The sequence below is a fragment of the Cetorhinus maximus genome, chromosome 19 (assembly GCF_964194155.1).
Source record: "Cetorhinus maximus chromosome 19, sCetMax3.hap1.1, whole genome shotgun sequence".
NCBI classification, from domain to species: domain Eukaryota; kingdom Metazoa; phylum Chordata; class Chondrichthyes; order Lamniformes; family Cetorhinidae; genus Cetorhinus; species Cetorhinus maximus.
The window spans coordinates 40,424,417-40,451,715 of record NC_135897.1 but is presented as its reverse complement, the minus strand read 5'-3'; the positions used below and the strand labels follow the sequence as shown (position 1 = coordinate 40,451,715).

General features: G+C 40.5%; 1 protein-coding gene across 2 annotated transcripts in view; it reads left to right on the top strand.

Moving 5' to 3' along the window:
* The window catches only part of ift80 (intraflagellar transport 80 homolog (Chlamydomonas)), a 259,291-nt gene that overhangs the window by 90,148 nt on the left and 141,844 nt on the right, over positions 1–27,299 (top strand). For both annotated transcript variants that reach the window (XM_078563768.1, XM_078563766.1), the window contains exon 8: positions 2,058–2,195. In XM_078563768.1, the coding sequence (XP_078419894.1) occupies positions 2,058–2,195 (138 nt within the window). The remainder of the gene's footprint in view (positions 1–2,057; positions 2,196–27,299) is intronic.

Below are 27,299 nucleotides of genomic sequence, written 5' to 3'. Positions count from 1 at the left end.
AGAACAGAAGTAAAAGCAGAAAAGTGATGGGTTGAGATAGAGATTGCAATAAAGTTAAGGTACCTGAGAGGAGCAAAACAAAAATTAGTATGGTCGATGGAGGAGAAGGGTTGTAAGAGAGAAATATGAAAGGCAGAACAAAGCAAGAAAGAAGTAATGGCTTGAGTGGATAATGTCAGCCATGGTTCAGTTGGTCACACTCTTGCCTCTTGAGTCAAAGATTGTAGGTTCAAGTCTCACTCCCAGAGATTTGAGCACAAAAATATAGACTGACACTCCATTGCAGGACTGAAGGACTGCTGCACTGTCAGAGGTACCATCTTTCATGAGACTTTAGGCCAAGCCCTTGTATGCTCTCTCGGGTAGGCATAAAGGATCCATCACACTATTTCAAGGGAGTTACCCTATTTATCCTGGGAGTTATCCAAGGGGAGGTGCCCTGGGCAATATTTATTCCTCAATCAACATCATTAAAACCAATTATCTGGTCATTATCACATTCCTGTTTGCGAGAGCTTGCTGTGTAGAAATTGACTACACTTCAAAAATACTTCACTGGCTTAAAACACTTTGAGATGTCCTGAGGTCATGAATAGTGCTTTTAAAATGCAATTCTTCCTTTCTGTAAATTGTGCACTGAAATTATCACAGTGGTAATAAAATTTATATAGGTATGGGGGAGATCTGTCAGGACATATAGTCTGTTGGAAGCCGCCTTACTAATTTCTGCCATGTTGGAGGAGATAACATGAAACAGTCCATAGTTTAAAGCCTGAGGCCAGGAAGAATATTAAGTAAGCATGCACACAGCTGGATTCAGACATCGTACTTCCAGGTTCCGGCTGAGCCTGACAGAAAATCTCTGACCAAGAGGCAAAAATTAATGGGGAATGGACAAGGAACTAATTGAAGATCAATCACAGACATTGTCAAGTAGCATCCTTCTATGCTGTAAATTTTATTTCAGACAAAAAAAGAAAGATACAACGAAAAAGTCTAGGAAGTGGGACTATGACAACATGAGTCTTATTCCAAAAGTAATTTGATTTTTTTTAGAGGGGGGATTTTTACTTGTTTGTGGTTCTGGAATAGTGATATTTTTTCATGGCAAATGTTAACATTTAAGAGACATTGTAGTCATGCTGTCCATGCACGCACAGTGCGCTTCAGTTTTGCTCACTCAGTGGGTGGTATTTAACGCAGAAGATGGAGCTTTCACCCGTCGGCTGGTGATCGAGCAAGAGCTTTCGGGAAGCCCTGCTGAATTAGGCACATCAGTGGACAGCGGCAGGCCTTGCCCAGGATCAAGGACCCTGGGGTGTTGGGGGGAGTGCCGAGGTCCAGCCAACTTCAAGAGCTGCCGGCCAATAGGAGGCTGGCAGCTGTGCATTGCAGGCAATGCGACTGGGAATGAGGGCAGCTGCCATTAATGCACCCACTGGAGGCCAAGGATTATCAAGTGACCCCAGGCCAGATAAGTGATTACAGAATGGTGGTCGTGGGGAGGGGTCACTGGCTGAGGGTGTGGGCATGAGGGTTGGAAGAAAGGGTAGGGGGTGGCTCTCAGTGGGCCCTACTTCCCAATGCCAGGTCCTTCGATCAGTCACTGAATGCTTTTGAACAATGTACACTGCCCCCCGCCCCCCTCCCCATGTTGGGAACTGGTTTGCTTTTCAGGTTACCTCTGTGACGACTCCCTGCTTGCTGCTGGTTGAATGCTAAATTGTGTCAGGATGAGGCCCTTAGTTGGGCATCAATCGCCCACCTGAGGGCCTCAATTGGCGGTGGAGTGGAAAGGCCATCCATGAGGCTTCCTGCCTTGTATTTAGTCGGGGCAGAGACAGGATGGTTGTGGGGTCCCCATCTGCCACCCTCCCACCTGATTAAATGCCCGCCTGCCTCCAAACTTGCCCCGGGGGTGGGGGGATTTAATTCCACCCAGTTTGCGAATCAAGGAATGAATATTATTAAAGTTGAACCTTGCTTCCTGTCAAATTATATAGAAAACTAAATTATTTACTGAAAACATTTTTGAAATTTTTTGTGCATATTTTTAGGTATGGGACAGTTATGGACGTCTGTTGTATAGTGCCCAGGTGCATGACTATCCTATAACATCTGTGGCTTGGGCACCTGATGGGCAACTCTTTGCTGTTGGATCATTCAACACCCTTCGTCTATGTGATAAAACTGGGGTAGGTGATTATTCATGTTTCTAAATATTAATAGACTAACAGACAATTGCTACTGGTGCTGTGTCATCATGACTATTCAGCATGACTGGAATGTTTAAAAACTTGTAGACCCTAACTTACTTATTTTGTTTTCCAACCATTATTTCTTGCCTTTTTTTTTTCGTGAAAGTGTTTGCTCTTTCCTTCCAGTCCTCATCCAACATCCACCTGTGGACTATTAGTAGAGGACAGGGGGTAACGGTGAAGAGGGAGCTCAGGCAGATTTTTCTCTTCCTAATCTGAGGCTAATTGTGATCCATTGGAGAAACGGACTATAGCTGTAGTGGTATTTTTCCTGAAAATCAACTCTCTCCTTTTTATTTACTGTGATTGTATGTTCTTTTTAAAGAAGAAAGAGTGAGGATGCATTGTACTAGCGTTCAGAAACTGGTATCTCTATATGGTATGTAGCCAGCGGACTGAAATAAATCTCACATTGAACTCATTGGTTCTCTCACATCTGTTGTGTGATGTTGATTTCCCACGCATCACATTTTAAAAATCAACAGCATTGCTTTTTTAAAAATTAAGAAGGTTTCGTACTAAGTTTAAGATATTCCCAGAAGGTTCAGTGGACCAGAAACACCTCCACATTGATACAAAAGTGGCAGTATAACAACATTAATTACTGTACATTGACTTGTAATGCTGCTTATTTGAGCCCTTGGCAAATGATTATAAATTTCTGTGCTGCAAAATTGTTTAGAAATGCTGACCTGGACTGGTTTAGTCTTCTAGCATTGTTAAAGAGGTGGACAGGCAGTCCTTGACTCCTGAAATGACAGAACAGAAGTGTTGTTCTTAGCTGTCAAAGATGTTTGTGTATTGCTCCAAAAACTAATAGAAGACAGTGCTTTATGCACTATTAGATAGTGCTTATGCATGCTTAACACATGAAATCCCTTCACAGCTGCTTGTTATTACTGTAGCTTCTGCTCTTGACATTTTTCTTCTGTTTGCTGAATCTGTTGCTCAAATGTCTTCAGCTCTAGTTCATCAACTTCATACAGTCAGTCACTAGTTTGTAATCCAACAAGGTTGATGAAAAAAGGTTTGTTCGAGGACATTGCTATAGTATTTAATCTGATGATCTGACCTTTGCAGAATTGTAAATCTTTTTGTTTATTCTGTGATGTGGGTGACACTGGCAAAACAACATAGAGAGTCAAACATGTTGTATGAGACTTGATTCACATATAGACCAGACCAAGTAACAGTGGCAGGTTCCCTTAAAGTACATTTGTGAACCGATAGGGTTTTTCCAACTAAATGCAAAAATTATCAGATATCCTGCACCATAACCACTAACCTATTGTATCTTACCATCAAATGCCTAATACCTCATCTAGGATGGCTGTTTTTTTTATTCTTTGGGATGTGGCCTTTGCTGGCAAGGCCAGCATTTGTTGCCCATCCCTAATTGCCCTTGAACTGAGTGGCTTGCTAGGACATTGCAGAGGGCAGTTAAGAGTCAGCCACATTGCTGTGGTTCTGGAGTCACATGTAGGCCAGACCAGGTAAGGATGACAGATTTCCTGCCCTAAAGGGCATTATTGGACCAGATGGATTTCTACAGCAATTGATGATGGTTGTTATGGTCACCATTACTGATGTAATTCCATTGACATATGTCCAATGATACTACTTATGCCACACAAGTGTCAGGCAAGTAACATTTGTGCCACACAAATGCCAGCTAATGACCATCTCCAATAAGAGAGAATCTAACCATTTCCCCTTAATATTCAATGGCATTACCATCGTTGAATCCCCCACAGTCAACATTCTGGGGGTTACCATTGACTAGAAACTGACCTGGACCAGCCACATAAATAAGATAGCTACAAGAGCAGGTCAATGTCTGGGAATTCTGCGGCATGTAACGCACCTCCTGTTCCCCAAAGCCTATACACCATCTACAAGGCAAAAGTCAGGAGCGTGATGGAATACTGTCCACTTGCCTGGATGGGTGCAGCTCCAGCAACATTCAAGAAGCTTGAAACCATCCAAGACAAAGCAGCCCATTTAATTGGCACCCCATCCACTACCATAAACACTCCTCCACCACCAATGCACAGTGGCAGCAATGTGTACCATCTACAAGATGCATGGCAAGAACTCACTAAGGCTTCTTCAACAGCAACCGCAGCCTCTACTACCTAGAAGGTCAAAGTCAGCATATGCATGGGAATACCGCCACCTGCAAGTTCCCCTTCAAGCCACACACTGTCCTGAATTGGAACTATATCACCATTTCTTCACTGTCACTGGGTCAAAATCCTGGAACTCCCTTCCTAACAGCACTGTGGGTGTAGCTACACCACATAGACTGCAGTGGTCCAAAAAGGCAGCTCACCACTTTCGAGGGCAGTTAGGGACGGGCAGCAAATGCTGGCCTAGCCAGCAATGCCCACATCTCTGAATTTTGTTTTTTATTTATTCTATATCAAGATACAGACTGGCTAGAAGGCCTTTAGTATATGCAGAGGGTCCAGGGCTGCACTTCTCCAGATTATTGGCTCTTTGTGCAAGTGAGGAACTCCAAAGCAGAAGTTGAAAGGCAATACAATAAAGTTTATTGCTCCATGCAAATTCTAGTGGAATGTACAATTTATGATGTTGAAACAGCAGTCTGCTAAATGGATAGATTAAGTAGATAAGAATATTGTTCTCCAGGCCCTGAGAAAGTGTTAAAAATTATCAATGTCTGTTGTACTCTACACAATGGCTTAGGTTACCTTCCACAGTGCTGTTGTCAGCCAAATTGCAGCAAGGTACAATTTCTATCTAATGGACTCGGCATTAACCCTGACAACACATTTCTGCTGTTTTGGTGTTCCCATGCCTTTTACTGCTTAAAAGACTAGGGCACTAATTTTGAATAGCTACTGCCACAATTTTACTTTAAAATTCCTGCATTAAAGATAGAAGAATTTTGCATGTTTCCCTCCAATGATACCTGTGTATGTTGGCATGAATTATGTACAGAATTATTGAGGGGCAATGGTGGGAAACATGATGTATGATATAATACTGTCATCAGTTAAGCACTTTTAGCATCTGGCAGAAGTGGCAATGAAAAATTTGATGGCCAGAAAAAATGTGTAAGGAATCAATGTAACCGGTTTCTGTTTCATTTTCTGCTCCTGAGCACCTTTATCTTTGATCTTAGCCTGATAATTTTGTATAATTATTGATGTCTTCAATCTAACTCTCAAATCCTGAGCACCAGGATGAAAATTCTAATTCAAATATTTTTCTAACTAATCTGCTTCTGATCAATCATTTATAGAACCAAATAACAACTTTAAAAAGGACCATAATTTGGACAAATACCCGTTATAAAATTTAAAATTACATAGCAATTCAGTTGAATATAATTTTCCTTTGAACGTTAAATACCTGACCGTTTTGTTCTATTTATAAATTCTAGAAATAAATAATTCCACGTTGAAACTCTTTCGAGTTATCAACAGTCACAGATTGCAACTCTTTCGAGTACAATCACAGTTCTTGGTTTCCGGGAGTGGGACATGAACCCACAACCCTCTGATTCAAAGGCGAGGGTGCTATGAACTGAAACATGCACCCAGTAACATACCCTATTAATGGAATAACTCATGAGGAATTGTAAGAGACAAAGAATATATCGTTTGCAACAATACTGTTGGCAAACTCAGTTTAAGGAAGATTTTTGAGGCTTGTTTCAGATTTAGAAATTTCCTTTTGAGGATCTTGATGCAGTATGGTTTCAACTGGTTTGCAAGCAACTGTGAAGTAATACTTAGATAAAAGCAAAAAATTGCAGATGCTGGAAATCCAAAACAAACACAAAAATAAAAATACCTGGAAAAACTCAGCAGGTCTGACAGCATCTGCGGAGAGGAACACAGTTAACGTTTCGAGTCTGCATGATTCTTCTGTTGAGTCATATGGACTCGAAACGTTAACTGTGTTCCTCTCCGCAGATGCTGTCAGACCTGCTGAGTTTTTCCAGGTATTTTTATTTTTGCTTTTGTTGTGAAGTAATACTTGTTTTTACCATTGTACACTAGCAGTAGGCATGCTTTCACAATATTTTAACCATGGGTAGTATGGTGAATATTAACTTTTGATCTTTACTGTGGTAATTTTGCATGAATATTGAGGATTCACATTATTTGATGTATGCAAGTTTCTTAAAGACTTTCATTTAAATCTATATTAGTTAAAGTGTTCTGAAAACTGTAGTCATCTTAATAACAGGTAAAGAAAGAATCTGTCAATTCTACCAATGAAGATTTGACCAGGAATAAAATGTTGGAGAAACAGCAGACGTGGGGGGAGAGGAGGTGGGGAATTGTTGGATAGCTTTGAAAAGAAACAAAGAGATGCCTGAGTCAGCAGTAGCAACAAATGTTCTCCCCAGACATTAGTGCAGTATTTTGAGCTTCAGGGTTTGAGGGTTAGATTTAAGACTGTTGCAAGATTGTAAATATGATTTCTACTACTTACCAATGCCTGTTCGTTGTAAAAGTGCACCAAGCCAAGTTTATTTTTGCTGTCATAACAATAGTTTTGCAACCAATATACTATTAATGTTTCTTAAAGAATTGAGCCATTCTACTTTTTTTGGAAGGATTTAAATTCATATTCTACAATTAGGATTTTTCCTTCATGTGTTAAATGTTTATAAATTTTAAAACAAAAGCTTTCAGCAGTTTGAAATGCATTACTTTCCTGGATGATGTTTAGTACTATAAATAAAACTGAAACCCATTAGAAAAGTACCATTCTCATCACTACTATTATTGTTGCTGCATGTATGGATTCAGTCCACAAATTGTTGGAGCTCGGGAAAAATTGACAACCGCCTTCTGTTTTACTGAACTTTATGTTTAGAAATAGCCAGGGTGGAATCTTTCCAGTATGAAATATTGTGGTTTTCCTCCTCCTTTTCTCCCATTACCTCCCCCTGCACCTCCCCTCCCCCCTCGTCATATTCCCTAGCCACCACAGACATGGAGAATAGATAGATGACAGCCTCAGACACAATGGGGCCCAGCCAGGCCCTCTGGCAGAGTCATTAGTTTCTAAACCATTAAATCATTACCTTCACAGACAAGGCAAACATGCGTCTGAGAGTACAACCTGTCATCCATGCCAGATACTTTGTCTGACAGTAGATATTCTGCCTGAAAATGCCAACCATGCGAAACCCATGAAAATTCTGCCAAACTATTAACCCTTAATACACTTTTGTAACATGATACAGTGAACAGAAGAACCTTAGAATTATACTTATTTATTCCAATGACAGAAAAAAGGTTTTGAGAATTAGGTTCTATAACAATCACAGTATATTGCTTTTTTAAGGAACACCAACAAAATATATGTATATATTATGCCCCCCCCCCCCCCCCCCTTTACCAGCTTATATTTCACCTCTTTTCTATTTTCCCTTAGTTCTGTTGAAGAGTCATACGGACTCGGAATGTTAACTGTGTTTCTCTCCGCAGATGCTGTCAGACCTGCTGAGTTTTTCCAGGTATTTTTGTTTTTGAACAAAATATATTTGTTGCTATCCTTTCAGTCTACTGGGGTTCAAGATTATAACATCAAAACTTCAGTTACCATTGTTATATATTGTGATAGTATTAATTCTCTCCTAATGACCAATTTTTATATGTGTTCCATGCTTGTCATGTCCCATAGTTTTAGGGTAACTTTGTTGGGAAATAAAACATTGTCCCTGTTTGCTTTCATTGACATCATTAATCATTCCTGGGGAATGTGTAAGATGGGTAAGTTAGCTGCAGTACTTAACCTGCAGTGCCCCAACACATTTGTGTGGTTGATTTGCTATTTTACAAGGCTTTATTAAAACATGTATTTCCCTTTCTTGGAGATCCATCTTGGTAGTTGTAGTAATTAAGTAAAGAAGGTGAAAATTGGTTTTTAAAAAAAAATGGGCGGAATTTTCTGTGCCCGTTGGCATCAGGCGTGAGCAGACATATGGCAGGAAGACCAAAAATCGGTTTCATGGCGTTGTGAAAACAGTTTGTGATTGTTTGTTCCGCCCATCAATGGAGGGGTGCCTTTCCCACTGCTGGACGTCGGGAATGTCATTTTAATACATCTGCATATCATTATAATCCCTGCTCATCGAAATCATTCCTCCATGCTGGATCATCTGGGCACACACCGACGTGTTTCACAACTGAACGTAAGCGACATGCACCTGGCGAGCTGCACTTCACTTGGGACTTTGAGGCTTGTTCACTTACCATGCTTCAGGCGGCACGCGCGGACTTCAGTGCCAGGCTTCGCAGGCAGCCTAACATCACTTTTAGAGGGGCTTATGGGCAAGTCTCTATTTACGAGACCAGCCATAAGGTACGGGTAGCTTTTCAATGGCTGCAGGGCTATGGCTTGCTTGGGGAAGGGGGTGAAGTGGCCTCAGGAAAGGGCAGAGGCTGCAGAGCGAGGGTTGTACTGGGGAAGGGGGTATATCTCAGGGTGTGTATGGGGTCATGTTGATCTGTGCAAGTGGCCTCAAGGTGGTGAGGGCTGAGGAGACAGTTTCCAGAGGATATGAGGCCATATGGAGATGTGAGGGTGAATGTGTGAGAGAGAGAGTGGTGATGTCCCTTGAGCTGGCAGTGATTGAGATGCCAGTGAATGTGTGATGGCCTTGAGTGTGAGTTTAGAGTGATGAGATGGTCGCCTTGCCTTGGTGGCACGGATGAGATCATTCATCCTCTTTCTGCACTGGATGTTGAACCAGTGCAGCGTTGGCACTGACCACCATTGCCACCGCCTCCCAAGCTGGAGTAGTGATACTGACAGGCCTCCTGCAGCCAGAGCAGGGGTAAAGGACATCGTGATAGGTTCCAATGGTGCCCAAAAGGCATCCCAGGGATGTGTCACTGAATCGGGGGTGGGGGGGGCTGCAGTCTTCTTGCCTTTTGGGGCCATGTCTTCTGTGCAGCAGTCCTGGGCTGGAAGCACTGATAGGTGCACTCGGCTACACTTTAAATATGGCGCCCAACATGAGGAAGCGGCAAGGCGACAGCATGGCGGGTGAATCGGAGGCCACCCGCCAGTGAAATGGTGTGTTTCCCAGGAATGCATGATTGATGAGGCGTGTTTGGGAGGATATGAGGCGAAAACCCTCCATTGCGGCCAGTGGGTAAAATGTCCTTTTTACCGCCTCCTACTGTACTTCTGGTATGCAAATCTGGGACAATTCTACCCAATGGCTAATTCTGCACTTGCAGGGAACATGGGTCAGAGAATTGAGGGTAGAATGTTGTATCACTATCTCTGATCTGTGTCCACTTTTTAGTATGTCTTCCCCTCGGATTTTGGATTGAATGCAAATACATTTTTCTTTCACATTGCTGCTCACTAGCTGAGCAAAAGTGACAACACATTCACAATTGAGTTGGAATGATGTTTCTCAGGCAAACTAAGTAAATCTCTAAATTGGAGCTTTGAATATTTGCATTAAAAAGAGGGAAAATATTTGGAAGTTATTTAAATTATGTTAGCAACTTCAATCATCCTAAACTGTAACAGTTGTAAAGTAATTGAAGCCACCGCCTCCTCTGATTCAACCTTTTGATTTATGTTGGTGTAATTCAGTTAGCGTTGGATTGAAAACAATTTTGTACTTACTCTGCAGAATTTATATTTTGTAGTTCAACCAGATTGATTTGATTTTTCACTTCAGCATAAGCCACCCAAAATAATTCATTTTCATGACATCTGCCTAGGTTTAGTTTGAACCTATATGCAGAACAGGGTGCTCCTGGCTCCACAGAAAAGGTAGGGTGGGGGGATGTCATAAACATATCTCTGGTGGTTGTCGACAAGGACCGCCAAAGAATCCTAAATGCTGCAAGTCCAATGAGGTGACTAATTCGTGAAAGGAGTCTATTAACAAGCATTAGATACTGTCACAGACAGGATATCTGTCATTATTATCTGTGATCAAAGTTTTTATCTGTAAAATTAGTGTTTTCTTACCCTCAGTAATTTAAATGATTTCCAGCAGCATGCTATTGTGAATTTAAAAATCAAGATTATTTATTACCAAACACTTGCCCTAGAGGTTTAACACGCTGTCTCTCTCACACTATCACACGCACAAAATTAGGTACAAATGAAGCAAAAACAATATGATTACAATCTGGAAATATTTTATTCTATTTCAAAGCAGGCCTGTAGTTTCTTAGATAAATTAATGCTTTAGCTGGAGTTGAGGTCTTGTAAAAGCAGAGGGCTCTTAGTAAACTTGAGAGGCTCCTTCAACTTGAATTGGTCAGCTCTTAGGTGAGCTTGAATTTGGAACAGATTGAGGGGAAGAGTCCTTCTCCCACTTTCAAGGTGTAGCTGTATATTACCTTTGCTGTGGAGTTGTCTTGCAGCTGGTTTGATGGCTTAGATGGTGCTTCTGATGGTATCTGTCATGGTGTTTCTGATTGGAATAGCTCCTGCTGTTATTTTTTAAAAGAACCGGTTAAAAACATGGCTGTCTTAACCATATGACCTGTGACAAATCCAAAGTCGTCTTCCAAAAAAGGTGGTGGATTGATAGAACATCCTGTGTTATAGCCTTTTGCACTTTTGAGAGTTTTGAGATATCCAGGGTTTTTGTAACTGAATGACTCATTCCATTTAAATTACCATTTTGAATGCCTTTCAGGAAAGAGCATTGAGTTTTGCTGTCTCTATAGCCTAGAAAGGTGGGTTGTGATAGCCTTGTTCTTTGGACAGTTCATCCTTAAAGGGACTAGTGTTATGACCACAGCCGGTGTTCATTGCTGCGCAAACCAAATCCCAGAGGGAAACTTGGCTTACAGGCCATAACATTTTTTTTGTATTTTGAAACTGAGAAGACGGCATAGTGATCTCAGCAGTAAGAGGTCCAGTGACACTTTTTTGGGAATTTAAAAATTAAAAGGTAAAAGTTTTATTAACAAAATTAAAAGAAAACTTAAGCACACAAGATTACAGTTACACATTTAAGGTTAGTCTTACAAAACATTCCCCCCCAAAAACTCTCTACTTGGTCAAGCCCACAAGCAAATGCCTTGCAGGCCTCCCTTAATAGATGTCTATTATGAAATCCAGTGATATTACATGAGGCAAACTGCTGTAGCTTCAATAAAGGCGAACCAAATGACCTCTACCCTCTTCCACTCTGCAGTGGAATCCACTTCAGAATAAAACTGCTTGCTGCAGCTGAAGACTTTTCTGGCTTGACTGGATGATTGGTTCGAACTGCATCCTCTCCCGGCCTGGAGCTCCAGCTATAGCTCAACAGCTCAAACAGCCCCAGCTAAATCTCTCAGCTCCACAGTAACTCTAAAATACATTTTTCCCCCTTTTCATCTCAGTTCCATTGTTCTCTCACCTCTTTGAAACTCAAACCCTTCCAAATATAAGGTCTTTCATATTTCCATCTTGACTTTGCTTTCGGATCAATTAAATAACACACTCCACTACTATTTACCTATGGAACTCTTGCAAGTTGCAAACATGTTTCTTTAACAAAAACAGAATTACCTGGAAAAACTCAGCAGGTCTGGCAGCATTGGCGGAGAAGGAAAGAGTTGATGTTTCGAGTCCTCATGACCCTTCAACAGAACTGTTTCTTTGTCACCTCTGACTCCCCTTTGACATTCAAACAACCTCTCAATTTATCTAAAAATGTAAATGTTAGATCTAACCCATTTACTTGAATTAACTTAACACCTCCTATTCTTTTCATGTTTCCAACCCCCAGACAACCAGACTCATATCAATCTCTTGCCCAGCTTAATTAAATCTCTCACACACAGCCTTCTTTACAGCATAACACAATATTCCAACAACTTTTTTTTTTAAAAAGTCCATTCTCACATCTCCCTCCTTAACAAAAAATGAACCACCATAATTCCAACAAGATGATTTCATTTTTCAACCCATTTCTTATTCCTTCCTACATTTAACTATACAACCAAAACTATTACATCATAATGTACATGCATCACCATGAAAATATATATACACAAGTCTTTTGTAAAAATAGAGTTCATTCCGGTCTATTCTTCATTTGCCAATATCCAAGTTCTTTAGAATTTTAAACCCTCGACAACGCATCCACAATCAAATTTTCCCATCCAGCCACATGTATAATTTATAAATTGAACGGTTGCAATAATAAACTCCACCAAAACAGTCTTGTGTTTCTATTCTGAAACTTTTCCAGAAACTTCAAAGATTGTGGTCAATATATATAACTGTCTCTGAAGAATTGTTTGCAACACACACTTCAAAATGCTGCAAAGCTAACACCAAACTTAAAGTCTCTTTCTCTATAGTTGAATATTTCTTCTGATGTATGTTCAACTTCCGTGAGAAATATCCTACCGACTCCTCAATTCCTAGTTAATCATCTTGTGGCAATATGGCACCAACACCGACATCACTGGCATCAATAGCCAACTTAAACTGCTTTGTATAATCAGGTGCTCATAGAACAGGTATAGTTGTTAGTACAGCTTTCAAGCTGTCAGATGTATTCTGACACTCCTATGTCCATTGGAATTTTCTGTTTTTTTAAAAATCCAGCCAGCAGAGCAACTACACTGCTGAAGTTTGGCACAAATTTCCGATAAAATCCACTCATGCCTAGAAATCTCAAAACTTCCCATTTCGCTGTAGGCACTGGGAATTCCACAATAGCTTTTACTTTTGCATCTTGTGGGGCCACTTGACCATGTCCAACAGCATGGCCTAAATATGTAACTTCCACTTTCGCAAATTCACTTCCATGTCCAACAGCATGGCCTAAATATGTAACTTCCACTTTCGCAAATTCACTTTTAGCCAAATTCACAACCAAATTGGCTTCCTGCAGTTGATCAAACAGTTCATTTGAGTGTCGTAAACGTTCTCCCACATTTGATTGAATACTGTTAAGTCATCAATACAAACAGCACAATTGCTCAGTCCCTCAGTCACTTTGTTCATCTCTGAAATGTTGCTGGTGCATTTTTCATACCGAAGGGCACTACTTTGCATTGATATAGACCATCCGGCGTTATGAAAGCTGACATCTCTTTTGCCCTTTCCGACAAGGGTACTTACCAATATACTCATAACTAGTCAATTTTTGTGATAGATGTTGACTGTCCTACTTTCTCGATTAAAATCTTCCAATCGTGGAATATGACACAAATCTACTCTTGTTACTGCGTTCGCTTTTCGGTAATCAATACATAGTCTTTGCGATCCACCTGGTTTTGGCATCATTACAATGGGTGAGCTCCAATTACTGTGACTGGGCTCTATGATGTCATTTTGAAGCATAAATTCAATTTCTTTCTACACTTGAGCTAATTTTACTGGATTTAATCTGTTTGAGCGTTGCTTTATTGACTCCGAATTCCCCACATCAACACCATGTGTAGCTAATTCTGTTTTGCTCAGTTTATTTCCACAACTTGCTTTGTGCTACTGCAATAGCTCTTTTAAATCACTCCGACATTTTTCTGGAAGGTAATCCGATATTAAATCTAGATTCTTAAGCACTATACTCGTTACTGTAAAGTCCTGCCGTTCGCACCTTCCTGGTTCACATTTTCACTTAACCCACACTTTTAACACTGTCACGTGAGCAATGTTCGGTTATCTGCGGTTTCTTCATGTTGAGGCGCCCTCTCTTTCTGCATCAGAAACGGCCAGTTCCCACCTTCTGCTAATATGTCAGGGCTAGAGGGCCTCCCTTTGGTCCTCCAGCTGTCATGAATCCTTCTCACCACCCTTAATTGGATGATATCTGTTTTCCTCCTTCACCGTTTTGCTCTTTGCCCGGTTCCCTTGGGGATGCTCTCAGCTCCCGCCCCTTGTTCACCTTCCTGCCTGGTGGCCGGATCGGCGCCTGACACCAGCTTCTTGACCACTTTCTGGGGGCATCCGTCAAGCCTCCGGACACCGTTTCCCTTGGCGCCGCCCTTCCTCCGCCCTCCTGGCTTCTTCTTCACCCTGGCCGGACTCCTCTTCACCTTCCTCTTGTGGCGCCTTCAGCACCTTTCCTTCCCCAACTCCTCCCAGCCCCCATCCTCCCTTCCTGCAGTCGCTTTGCAATCCTCGCCCAGAAATCCCTCCCTGCCATTAATTGGTGTGGCCCTTTGAAAATCTGGGTGGGCATGTCAAGAACACTGTGTGGGAATGGGACCTTGAACTGAACTGACAGGCAGCTTCCCGACCCTGAATTGAAAATCCCGGCCATACTCTCAGCATTTTTTTTACATGTATGTCCAGGCAAAATACCTAATTGTCATATGTGGTGACACCATTGTGATGAAATAAAACTGTACTCAATTCCTTTGGGTCTTCTGCTTTCCCTCCATCCAAAAATATAATTTACCAAAAGACTATTCATCAAAATTAATACTGTACCCGATTCAATTTCAAATCTTCGCTGGTGTATTGCTCAGAGGCTCCCCTGTCTGTTGTAGACAGGTACTGCACCACAATACTGCCCAAACCAATGCTATCCTTGCATGGCTGGAACCTCTCTGATTGAGTTCTATTCAAAAGCATGTTCCTTGTTCGTGATTTTGCTGTTTGCAATCGGAAATTCAATTGAATTGAATAAAAATGTGGAATTAAAGTCTAATGATGACCGTGAAACCATTGCCGATTGTCATAAAAACTCATCTGGTTCGCTAATGTCCTTTAGGGAAGGAAATCTGTTGTCCTTACCTGGTCTGACCTACATGTGACTCCAGACCCACAGCAATGTGGTTGACTCTTAAATGTCCCTCTAAACAAGGGCAATTCGGGATGGGCAATAAATGTTGGCCTAGCCAGCGATGCCCACATCCCATGAATGAATAAAATAAAAGCTCTGGAACGCATTCTGTTACTGTTTCAGAATAAGCTGTCTGATATAATTTCTTCAAATCTGAATCCTTCTGCTGTAATTCCACTAACTGCACTGAACTAAACGCCTAAGCCTCATCCTCTTTAATCATCTCCTGAGTAATCTTCTTAAATTCAGTTGGCTGGATCAACCTTTCAGTATCCTCCCTCTTCCTCCTCTTCCTGTTTAAACTTGTGCATTTATGATCTCATCACCACACAATCTGGAAACAATCCAGGATGCGCTTTCTGTAACACCTCTGTTGATTGTGTTTCAACAGGCTGCTCTACTACAGTAAACATAGTTAATATCTGTGACCCAGCTATATCATTCCCAAGAATAAACTGAACCCCTACAATGGGCAATTTCTCTACTACCCCAACAATCACTTTTTAAATTTACCAAATAGGTTTGACTTTGCCATGGATTCCTTTAATGAATATTTTGCCCTGCAGTAACCCTTCTGGAGAACAGCTAGCACTATCCCATAACATTAAGGACTGGCTAACCCCAGTATCCCTTAAAATGTTGACATCCTTTCCTGCTCTTCCCTGTACACATGGGTATATTTTCCCTTTGCATATAAATTTTTAAAATACCTCTGCAACCTGCCTTTCAGAACTCTCTCTTGGGTAAGTTGTGAACACATTCCCACTTCTCTAGCTACCACTGATTCTTCCTGCTCCACCTGCACAAAACCCACTGATTTTTCTTGCCTCTGGGTCTCAGAGCCCACAGTACGCTTACTTACAGAACTTTTGAGTTCCAATTAGTGCAATCAGTTTCCCATTTAACCTCCAACAACTTGATCTTGTGTGTCCAGCCTTATTACAATGGTAACATATCAGTTTCCTCTCTTCAACTCTACTTTCCACCTTTAATAGACTGGCATCCTTAAGTTTGATCCTTATTACTAAGACTTTTACCATCACTAGGTTTTCTAAATCTCCAGCTTCCCTGCTGGTTTCCATATGACCCTTTTCCTATTGGATGGCGAGTGGGCTCTCTGGAAAATTACATCGAGTGACTGTTTCCCACATAGTGCAAGCTTCTGAACCCTATTAGAGCCTGATGGCAGGGTTCGAAGCCACTGAGAAAAATCCCAAACATCCCATACTGAGAATAATATAGGTAAGAATAGACAGGTTATCTAATTTGAGCTATAAGCATTGGAGAAAATGTATAAAATTAATGTCTCAAAGGGGCTTGAGATCAGCTTTTCTTCCATTCCAAAAGGAGTGGTAAAGACTCCCAATAAAGTAATTAATGCTGCTTTGATTAATACCTAAAACAAAAGCCTGTTTGAATATCCGATTCAAGATTTGACTCGGGATATACAAATAAATATAGAAAGGGTTGGTTGATATTATGGGGAATGGGCTAGTTTTTGAGCTGCTGGTGTTATGAAATGTCAAGCCAAGAAAGACAAAACAGTCAAAAATAATGCAGATATATGCTTAGATAGATATCCTGGAGCTTTACACAATTTATTTTGGGAGGTTCGGGGGAAACCTGCAAAGCCTTTTTTAGGAGACTGAATTGGTTGGAAAATGGTTTTGTGGAACGAATATTCTATGAATGAGTATGATGGATCAGATAGTCACTTTTTAAAATTCCTTGTTCTTTACAAGCTAATTTATAATTAAACAAGCTGGTATTGTATGTCCTGTTGACTTATCTGGACTGGGATCCAAATGAAATGTCCAGTGGGAAGCCCAATTCATAGACTTTGAAGTTTTAAATGCAAAATAGATAATGAAGCTGATTCAGATTGTATATTGGATAAAGTTAAAATGTATTTGGAGTTGTTTGGTTTCACTAGATCCCCTGCAACACTACACAAGACTACAATTGCAATGAGTACAGGAGGTTTTTTGGCCCCCCACAATATTGATAAATCAGTCTCCAAAAATACTATTTGGCATAGCACCCATGTTTTTATAAATGGTCTGTTTCACACTGAACAAATCACAGGAGCTCTGACAGAGGACAACTAAATCTGTCCTTTACCAAAGTCTTGTCACCTACGGCTATAGCTCAAAAACAACAGTTACCAGGAGTATTTATACTTATGCTGATATCTGGATAAGTTGGCTGCATATCTGAGATAACCACTTTTGTGATGCTCTCGCTGCAGGATTGTCCTTCCACCTTAAAGTAAAGAAGTGCCAGAAATGCACAGCACTTCATTTTGTTTTGTGCTTTCTCCCAACCCCTTCCCTATCTTGTATTTATAAAAAAATATATAAATCTGTCAACTGTTGGGTAACCCTGTGAGGAACTTACTTGGAGTGTGTAATATAAACATACATACCTAATATATACATTACAATAAACGTTAAGCTATGCTAAATTGTAAATGGGAAAATAAATGGTTAGCATTTGCTAGACTAAATTGTATTTTAGGATTAACTTGTGTGTGTACATATATATATATATATATATATATATATATATATATATATAGTCATTTTATGTTCCCACCTGTGGGAGTATCTGCATAGCTAACATAGATCAGCCAATTCAATGTTGTCCATTTTACACTATCACCCAAAGTTAAAATTACTCCAATTAGCCAGGATTTGGAAAGGGATCTTGTATGTACGAAATTCTTAGATTGACAAACATTTTAAAAGGAGCAAACTCCGAAAAGCATAACTGAATCAAATATGAAGAATTTACATGTTTACTTCAAAAAGCTGCCAACCATATATATTGCTGAATCAATCATACAGTATGTTTGTGTTTGAATTGTGTGTCTTGGCACCTTCTTGAAGAAAAAACTGTTCAGTGACAACTGCTAAGTCCTTGTAATACAGTACGGAGTTGGGATGCGAGGTGATTTCTGAGAGTGCAGCTGGATTTCAACCATTTAACCACTTGAAGCGTTTCAAAACCAGAATGTAGAGAGATTTTGGAAAGATGATTTGCATTTAAATGAAATTTTTTAAAGCATGATATATTCATGCAAGTTAAGGAAAAAGGGAGGCTCTGGGATAATAAGTAGTCAAGGTGCTTTCATGAACCAGTTTTGATGTTATTTCTTCTTCTACTCTAAATAACAAAAAATTCTTCAGCGTGCCTCAAAAGTTGAAAGAAGACTTCACATTCATTATGTTGATCCCTTTCTAACAATGAATAGAGGGTGGTAAAATACAGAGACATAGACTGTCACACAGGTTTTTAAATAAAACACCAGTAAGGCCTAACAATGGCCAAGACTAAGAAGTTAGAAAGGCTAGAAGACAACCCATTGATGTAGCTTATTCTTTATTTTGAATTTTAAGATGCAGTGATTAAAGTAGAGACGACTAATCTTGACTGCAATTAAGTATGTTTGTATTATTATGAAATGAAGATTATCAGGTTGTATCTTGTTTTGTTTCACCAAGTGTTTATTTGGTCTGCCTTCAAAGACATTGGAGAAGCACATATGTTTAAGATATGAATATGTGGTTCAAACGGCATCATGGTACCATTATTACACCTCAAGGATATACTATTGTAGAATTAGGGCAGTGTGAAACTATCCTGTAAAAGTAAAATATTTATGGAAGTGTTAACCCAAAAAGTTATCTATGGTATACCCAAATTTGTATCATGACTAAAGTGAAAGGCTTCCTCAGTAACTGATCTCAAGGAATCAGATGAGCTAGAGGTTACATACAGATTAAATTTGGTAGCATGAACTTTTGATATTGAGTGGGTGCCAAGCAGCCAGCAGAATCTGGAGGAGTCCGAAACCTGCATCTGTACAATATTACATGACTACTTGACCAAGCTGCAAACCATGATGGAGGGAGGGCATGACCATTGCAAGTTACTACATAGTGGAATCTGCTTACTGAGGTTATAAGAGTAGGCATTCATCATAAGTAGCTTTCATCATAAATCCACTGGCACGGCCTCTAGAGACATTAGCTCCAATCTACAGCAATCTGTGTTCCCTGAATTCATCGTGCTGTAGAATCAGACCTAAGCAGTCATAGCAGCTTTTAAGAACCTCATTGCTGCTCAGCAATCTACTTGCTTACAAATCTCTGGACGCCCAAGGAAGTGCTGAACAGCAGGAAAAAGGACAAGTTGACACAGATGTTTTGGATATCCCTAAAATGAACTCACGTTGCAGGGCCATTCTGCTGATTGGACCAACTCCATCACTGCTGACATCCAGAAAACATTCACTTCACTTCCTCTTTCCAATAGTGTCATAAAGGGAGAACACCAGTGTAAACAAATTTGAACATGCCTATGCCACATTTTGTTAGAGCAAAGAAAAAAATGAGCAATACTGCCACTTTAATGTGTTATGAGCCTTCATTTGAAGCAGAGCAATGTGGGGTAGTTGGAGAGAAATGCTATAGTATTCATTATGCAAGGTCTTGGGCCGTAAGAATAGCTTATCCAGTGATGATACATGACACTCAGCTGATGACAGGTTCATTGGTTGATTCAGGTGCAAATAAATGCATTGTCAATTGAGCTTGAGCTGTTGAAGATTTTCCTTCTGCATCTAGTTCAGACTTACCTTGTTCCCTGTCATTTATCCACTTGTGACAATGACCTTTTGCAGAGAAAATTTGCATAAGGCACAGCAGGCAACAATAATTTTGGCCACTTTGCACTATAAACTCCCCTAGATTAGTCCAGACATGAGCCTTTGATTAAGCAATTGTATGCTCTAAAAGACTCTAGTAGCTGCACATGTCTATATGTCTCTTCAAGTGTTGTGCTTTAGTGTCTTGGTGAGTAAAAGAACTGTGACTACTGTGGATGCCCTGAGATTCACAGCAGCCATCTATCCAGTGTTCCAGGTCCATGATCTAACTGTGGCAATATGGATTGCTGTTAAATCATAAATAATGAAACTATGACAAATAATTACTAACGAGTACAACTCTGCATCTCTGCACATCCATGAGCGGAACCCATTTAATTCATGAAGGAGGACATTGTGTGTAAGAGGCATGTATGATCATTTATATGCCATTAATAGTGCCCTGTGATTTGGGGAATCCAAGCAGATGGCAAGAGAATTGCTACCATGGGGAAACTGATTAAATCATTGGCCCATGGAAACCAGACAGCTATGACCCTGAAGATGAAAATGTATACTTCAGGTTTGGAAATGGTACATGTAGCTATAACTGCTACCGAGAAGGACCTAGGGGTATAAAAACTCAAGGTAGTGACAGCTACTTATGGAATCACCTCAACCTTGGAAAATTGTAGTATCTGCATGCAGGCTTCCTTTGGCAATATCCGGGTTAGATTATCTTGTATATGCAGGTAGCGGCATAAACGTGTGTCATACTAGCTTGTCTTCATGCCTTCATTAAGCCTCTCCACTTCTTCCAGAAACTTAAAATGCAGAGACAAAACCATCACTTCTATACAGCACATAAGAAAGTTCCCTGAGGAATTGGATGCAGATATCAGATTAGGTGTAGTTTTAAGATGTTATGAATAAATTCAGGTTTATCAACACAGCACATCAGCAAATAATCACTGAAATTGCACTTGAGTAGTTATTCTATTAACTACATTTTAAAGCTTTTTAAAAAAGTAGTCCACAGCAGTACTATGGATGGCAAACAGTGACCTCCTGATTGGTAAAGGTATTAAAGGACTTCAAAAGAAGTGAGATTGAGTGTTATACATTGGGATCTTGAATATATAATTTGATTTGCTCAAGATATTTTATTGAGCCATTTTTAGTACTGCGTACCGTTCTGGATACCGCATTACAGGAAGGATATTAGAACCGTAGGAAAAATTAGAAACTATTAATTAAAATGAGTGATTATGGATTTGAAGAAAGGGTTAAAAAAAGAAACGGGTTCCTCCTTTGAGCATGTCGGGTGTTGCGAGTTTGACACAGATGGTTCCTGAAACATGTTGAACCAAACTTCAATGCATTTCCTCCATGTGAGCTGGTTGGCTGTAGTCTCTTCTCCATACATGTGGTGTGTAATGCAGAACCTTATGCACTGACCACTTTGATGTTGTTTGCCCTGAGACAGTTCCCCATAGAAGATCTGCTTGGAGATTCTGTAATTATCCTAGCAGGAGACATGGCCTGCACAATCCAAGTTGGATTTTCTGGAGGGTGGCCTCCATGCTGTTGAGTTGAGCATGATGGATGAGTCATTATTTGTGCTTTTTATCCTGTCAACGAATTCTCATAATGGACCTCGGGTGCCTTTGATGGAAGCATTCCAGAGCTTTGATTTGACACCTATAGCAGACTCAGCATTCTGTGCTATAAAGCAGGTTGGTAAAGACAATGGCCTGGTAGAGTTTGACTTTAGTCATGCCATGCTGCTTCCAGACACGATCATGGAGTTGGTGTAGTCAGAACTTGCTTTCTGAATGCATACCCAGATATCTTCTTCAATAATGTTATCCCTAGAGAGCATATTACCAAGGTATGAGAATTTTTCTACAGCCTTGAGACTATTATGTTTGGTGCTTCATAGCATGTACTTGGTGCATAACCTTGGTTTTGGAAACACTGATTTGGAGACCAAAGTTTTTGGCAGCGCTTGAGAATTTGTTTGCCATGGTCTAGATGACTTCCTTGCGGGCAGCTAGGGCACAGCCATCTCTGATTATTGCCTCTGTGGCCTTGGTGGAAAGATTGAAGAGCATCCCTGAATGGAAACTAATGCTGGACAAAGAAGAAACTGAAGAGTTAAGCCACAACACATCCTTGCTTTATGCTGCTAGTTACCACAAAAGCATTGGGCATCTTACCACAGGCACTAACACATCCAACCATGCCATTATGCAGTAGGCGCAGGATTTTGACAAACTTGTTCAGACATCATAGCTTGGAGAGCAAGTGCCATACACCAGATTGACTTACACTGTGAAAAGTTAGTTAGATCTATGAACAGCATCTATAGATCCTGATGTTGCTCTCTGCACTTTTCTTGTAGTCTTCTTACAAACGCTATATCAAAGCCACATATCGTCCTAACTTGTAACTATATCGTTGTTCCTTCACTATCCCAAAATCCTGGACCTCCCTCCATAAAAGCACTCTAGGTTCTCCTAATTCATTAATGTAATTTAGGGAAGGAAATCTGCTGTTCTTACCTGGTCTGGCCTACATGTGACTCCAGAGCCACAACAATGTCGTTGACTCTTAAATGCCCTCTGAAATGGTCTAGCAAGCCACTCAGTTCTCAAGCACAATTAGGATGGACAATAAATGCTGACCCAGCCAGTGAATCCCACATCCCGTGAATTAAAAAATGATTGAATATAAAAAAAAAGGTGCTCCATGAGTATGATGCAGAATGAAACTTTCTCTTCTCTGTACCAGCAATGTGCCTGAAACCCTGCAGCAAAAATAACACTCCTATATTGTACCAGTATGATGCTTTTTGATTTCCACACGAGACTTCCTTCTGATCTCAGATTGAGAATGGCAATTTAATACCAGTTACTGCAGACTTAGTCAATTTCATGGTATGGACTCAGATTGACTAATACCTGGGTTCTGCCTTCTAAACACTTTTCATATGGTGCTCTTAATGTCACCAGAGTATCCATTCATCTATTCAACATTCTGTTTGTTCTATCATTTGGCCTACAAATTTGCTGTCACCCAATTTGATTTCATTGCTTCAGAATATTGTAATTATGCCATGTTTCCATATGCCTTCAAAGTAGATTGTTTAATAAACTTGTTTCTTCTCTAAATCTCAAAAGAGAGATTATAATTACAATTTAAAATGTCTGTTTGACCCTGTATGGTCCGGATTTGGCTTCAGTCAATATTAAATCCAACTCCAACAACCGCTGCCTACAATATTTAGCCATCTCATGCTGTAGAGCTGCACTGTAAAACTTTCCACAGAAATTTGGCCCATTAGAAAAAAAATGTTTTCCTTATGAGCCAAAGTTCTTTGTAAGTTTTATAACCCAGCTAAAAGCAAGAGCTGGCTACAGTTGTCATCTTTCTCGAATGTAGTATTTGAAGGAGGGAAAAATGTAATAAAACAACATGGAGTTTTCTTGCTCAACAGCATGTGGTTAAAAACAATTGACCGGTAACTTGTTTGTATGCAAGCTTTTATTCCTGCTTGCTGGGAACAAATCGTTACATTTTAAAATGACTTTTAAAAGAAAGGAATCCCCATGAAGCCGACAAGATTTAACTTTTTAAAAAACTTTTTACTGTAACAAACCAACTAATATTAACATAGATCAAACAGTCACTAACAGGCGAAGGATATTTCAAATAAAAAGATAAATGTCCTCTTTACACAAATTCCCAGACCTTGCTCTGCGTCTCTCTTCCCCTTTTATCACCCCTTACTGCCCCCACCACGCCTGATTTAGCGAGGGTGAGTGAGTGAGTGAGGGTGGGTGCATAAGGGCAGGTGAGTTTGTGAGCGCAGGAGGATGAGTGAGTAGAGTGCAGATGAGGGTAAATGAGTGAAGACATCCAGGTACAGCTGGCTCATCAAGGTGACGATCTTCTGCTCAGGTTTGGCTCCCTGTTGCTTGTTGTGCACAGCCGAGCTGGGGGTTCCACCATTCGGCTCTGTCACCTCCACCTCCTCCTCTTCCTCTCCATTGATTTTGGCCCAGTTCTATACATCAGCTTTCGGTAACACTGTCTGTGTGGCAGCAGTGTAGGTCCTGGCATGCTGATTTCCCAGTGCCTTTCTTTAAGAAGCCCATGTCACTGTGCAAATAGGCAGACTGACAGGGGTGAAAGGGAAAGCTGCAGCAAAACCAAGACTGGCTGAACGGGCATCTTGCACCAAGTGTGCACCGATATTGGGAATCCAGGCAGCCGTTGTCTCAGCCACATCCCTTCCTATTTCTTGGTCTTTGTGTACAGTTCAACTCATGGAAATTCTTCAGATAATGTCAGTGATGTTGCTGTGTAATTTCATTTGAACAAAAAAAAATTCAGAAATGGAACAGTGAACATGCATGCACCTCGATGGATTTTCATTTTGGAAATGGGTAATTTCTAGCCCATGAAATACTTGCAATGTTGCAGATTAAACACCAGTCCCATTCCCAAAGATGGAAGGCTGACAACTTAAATTTTTTCACATTACACTGTCCAAAAGTCACATTCAAATATTAGGTGTATACATCTATAGTATCGGAGTACCAGTGTGGCCCAACTAATGTCCCGGGGAAAGAATGGGGCATGCTCGACTTTCGCCAGTCCCCAGTTCAAGTTGACTGCTCCCAATAAATCACAACTGGCCATAGCCTAAGTTGGCTAACAAAATTGTGGGCGAAATGATTTCTGGGTATACTTCCTGGTTATTCCGGTTGGAGTTTTCAATTGGTTTCAACTTATTTTTCCTTCTTGGGTAGACAGGGCTGCAGTTTACCATCTCACCCAAAAGATGGCATCTCTGACAATGCAGTGTTCCCTCAGTACTGCACTGGAGTAATAACCTTGATTTTTGTGCTCAAGCCCTGGAGAGATTCTTATACCCAGAACCTTGTGACTCAGAGGCAAGTATACTACAAGCCATAGCTGACACATAGCTTTTATTTATTTTTCTTTGTAGATTAGGTTTCCTACACCCACATGGTGAATCCTCAACAAAGGTCAGAGAGAAAAAACCTATGATAAGAGTATTACTTTTTCTTCCTAATAGTAAAATCCCCTCACTGGCTGCAGTTCAGAGCATTGCTCTAATAACGGTCATTAAAGCTTTCCTGTGAATTGCTAAGGACATTAGTTCCTTTGATATGTTCCCATTAGGAAGGCCTATGGCTCTGTTTGGAACCTTTCCAAAGTACCAGGTTATCAGAGACCTAGCATATACATGTCTGAAGGTGCCATTCTTTCCCCAAGACATTAGTTGCTGTAAATAAGTAATGATATCTACTCAACTACAAGAAGACTTTTCTATGTCACTGTATCTTACCATGCTTTCAGCTTGCTGGCTCATCATATATCAATAAAGTATTAAGTGGACAAAGGTGTTCAGTGCCATAGACATGTGGTGGCCTTGTTTACTCTCAATTCAACTTTATCTCATAGAAATTGTATTAATAATTATATAAAAATTTGTAACAATAAACGCTGCAACTGCTGATTAAGATCACCATTCATGGAAGCTGTAAACTCATGAGTAGAGGCCGTCTTCTTAATTCCAAAGCAGTTTAACTTTAAAAACAATGAAGGGAGCATTGCGTGGCTCTGGATCACAAGGTGGTCTTCAGCTAGGGACAAAAGAATTGTCAAGAACGATTATATTGGAGAAGGACAGCCCTAGATTTTGCTCACTGGGATAGATTTTAATGAGATCCATCCTCGTCCAACACCTCTCCTTTGTCACATAGCTGTGTGGGACTGGCTTTCCTTGATTCATTTTTATCTATCCAGAAGTATCTGAGGTGGCTTCTCTTCCCATTTCTGCACCGTTACCTCTGGAGTGTCTCAAGGATGTATCCCTGGCCTCCTCTTTTTATTTGACATGCTACCTTCATCGACAAAATCCAAAACCACGCCATAAGAACGTAACAAATAGGAGCAGGAGAAGACAATACTGCTCCACCATTCAATGTGATCTTGGGCTTCAACTGACCTAGCTGCAGGGCATTCTTTTGGGAGAGGATGAACAGCCAGAGGTCGTGTTAGACATTGGTACCAATGACATAAGTACAAAGAGGGATAGGGTCCTGAAAACAGATTTTAGTGAGCTAGGAAAGAGATTGAAAAGCAGGACCACTAAGGCAATAATCTTAGGATTGTGCCCAGTACCATGTGAGTATAGAAATAGCAGGATTGAATGAGTGAACACGTGGCCGGAGAAATAGTGTAGGAGGGAGGGATTTAGATTTCTGGGACATTGGGATCAGTTCTGGGGCAGGTGGGGACCTGTACAAGGAAGATGGGTTACATCTTAACAGGACTGGGGCTAATATCCTAGTGGGGAGATTTGCTACCGTTTTTGGTTTTAAACCAGCTTGTCAGGGATATGTGAACCTGAGATGGAATTCAGACAGGAGAAAAACAAAGCTGGTAATGGGTAAACAAAAGTGAAAGGCAGCAGAAACGAATGCCAGCATCAAAGAGTCAAAATACAGAATAATTTTAAAAAGGCAAAATTAGAGGTACTCTATCTGAATGCACGCAGCATTTGCTACAAAATAGGCAAATTGATGGCACAAATAGAAGTAAACAGGTATGATCTAATTGCCATTATGGAAACAGGTTGGCAGCAGGGTGACCAAGGCTGGGAACTGAATATTCAAGGATATTCAACATTTAGGAAGGACAGGCAAAAAGGAAAAGGAGGTGGGGTAGTGCTGTTAATAAAGGATGAGATCAGTACATTAGTGAGAGAAGATTTTAGATCAGAAGATCAAGATGTAGAATATGTTTGGGTGGAGCTAAGAAACAGCAAGAGGCTGATAACATTAGTAGTTGTTGTTTATAGACCATCAACCACCTGTGGTGATGTAGGGCACGGTATAAATCATGAAATTAGACGTCTATGTAACAAGGGCAATACAGTAATCATGGGTGACTTTAATGTACATATAGATTGGGTAAATCTGATGACTATTAATGCTGTGGAGGACGAATTACTGAAATGTGTACGAGATGGTTTTCTAGAGCGTATGTTGAGGAACCAGCTAGGGAACAGGCTATTTTAGATCTAGTATAATGCAGTGAAAAAGGACTAATTAACAATCTTGTTGTAAAAGATTCTTTAGGGAAGAGTGATCATAATTTGATGGAATTTTCCATTAAGTTTGAAAGCATTATACTTCAATCCGAAACTAGGGTCTTAAATCTAAACAAAGGACACTATGAATGTATGAGGAGCAAGTGGCTGTGGTGGATTGGGAAAACACATTAAAAGGTATGATGATAGACAGGCAATGGCAATTTTTGAAAGAGTTAACACTGGATCAAAATCCTGGAACTCCCTTCCTAACAGCACTGTGGGTGTACCTACATCACATGGACTGCAGCGGTTCAAGAAGGCAGCTCACCACCACCTTTTCAAGGGCAATTAAAGATAGGCAATAAATGCTGACCTAGCCAGCGATGCCCACATCCCATGAACGAATTAAAAATAAAACATGGTTTCTGCAAATATACATTCCTTTGAGGCACAAAAGCCCAACGGGAAAAGTATCCAACCACGGCTAACGAAAGAAGT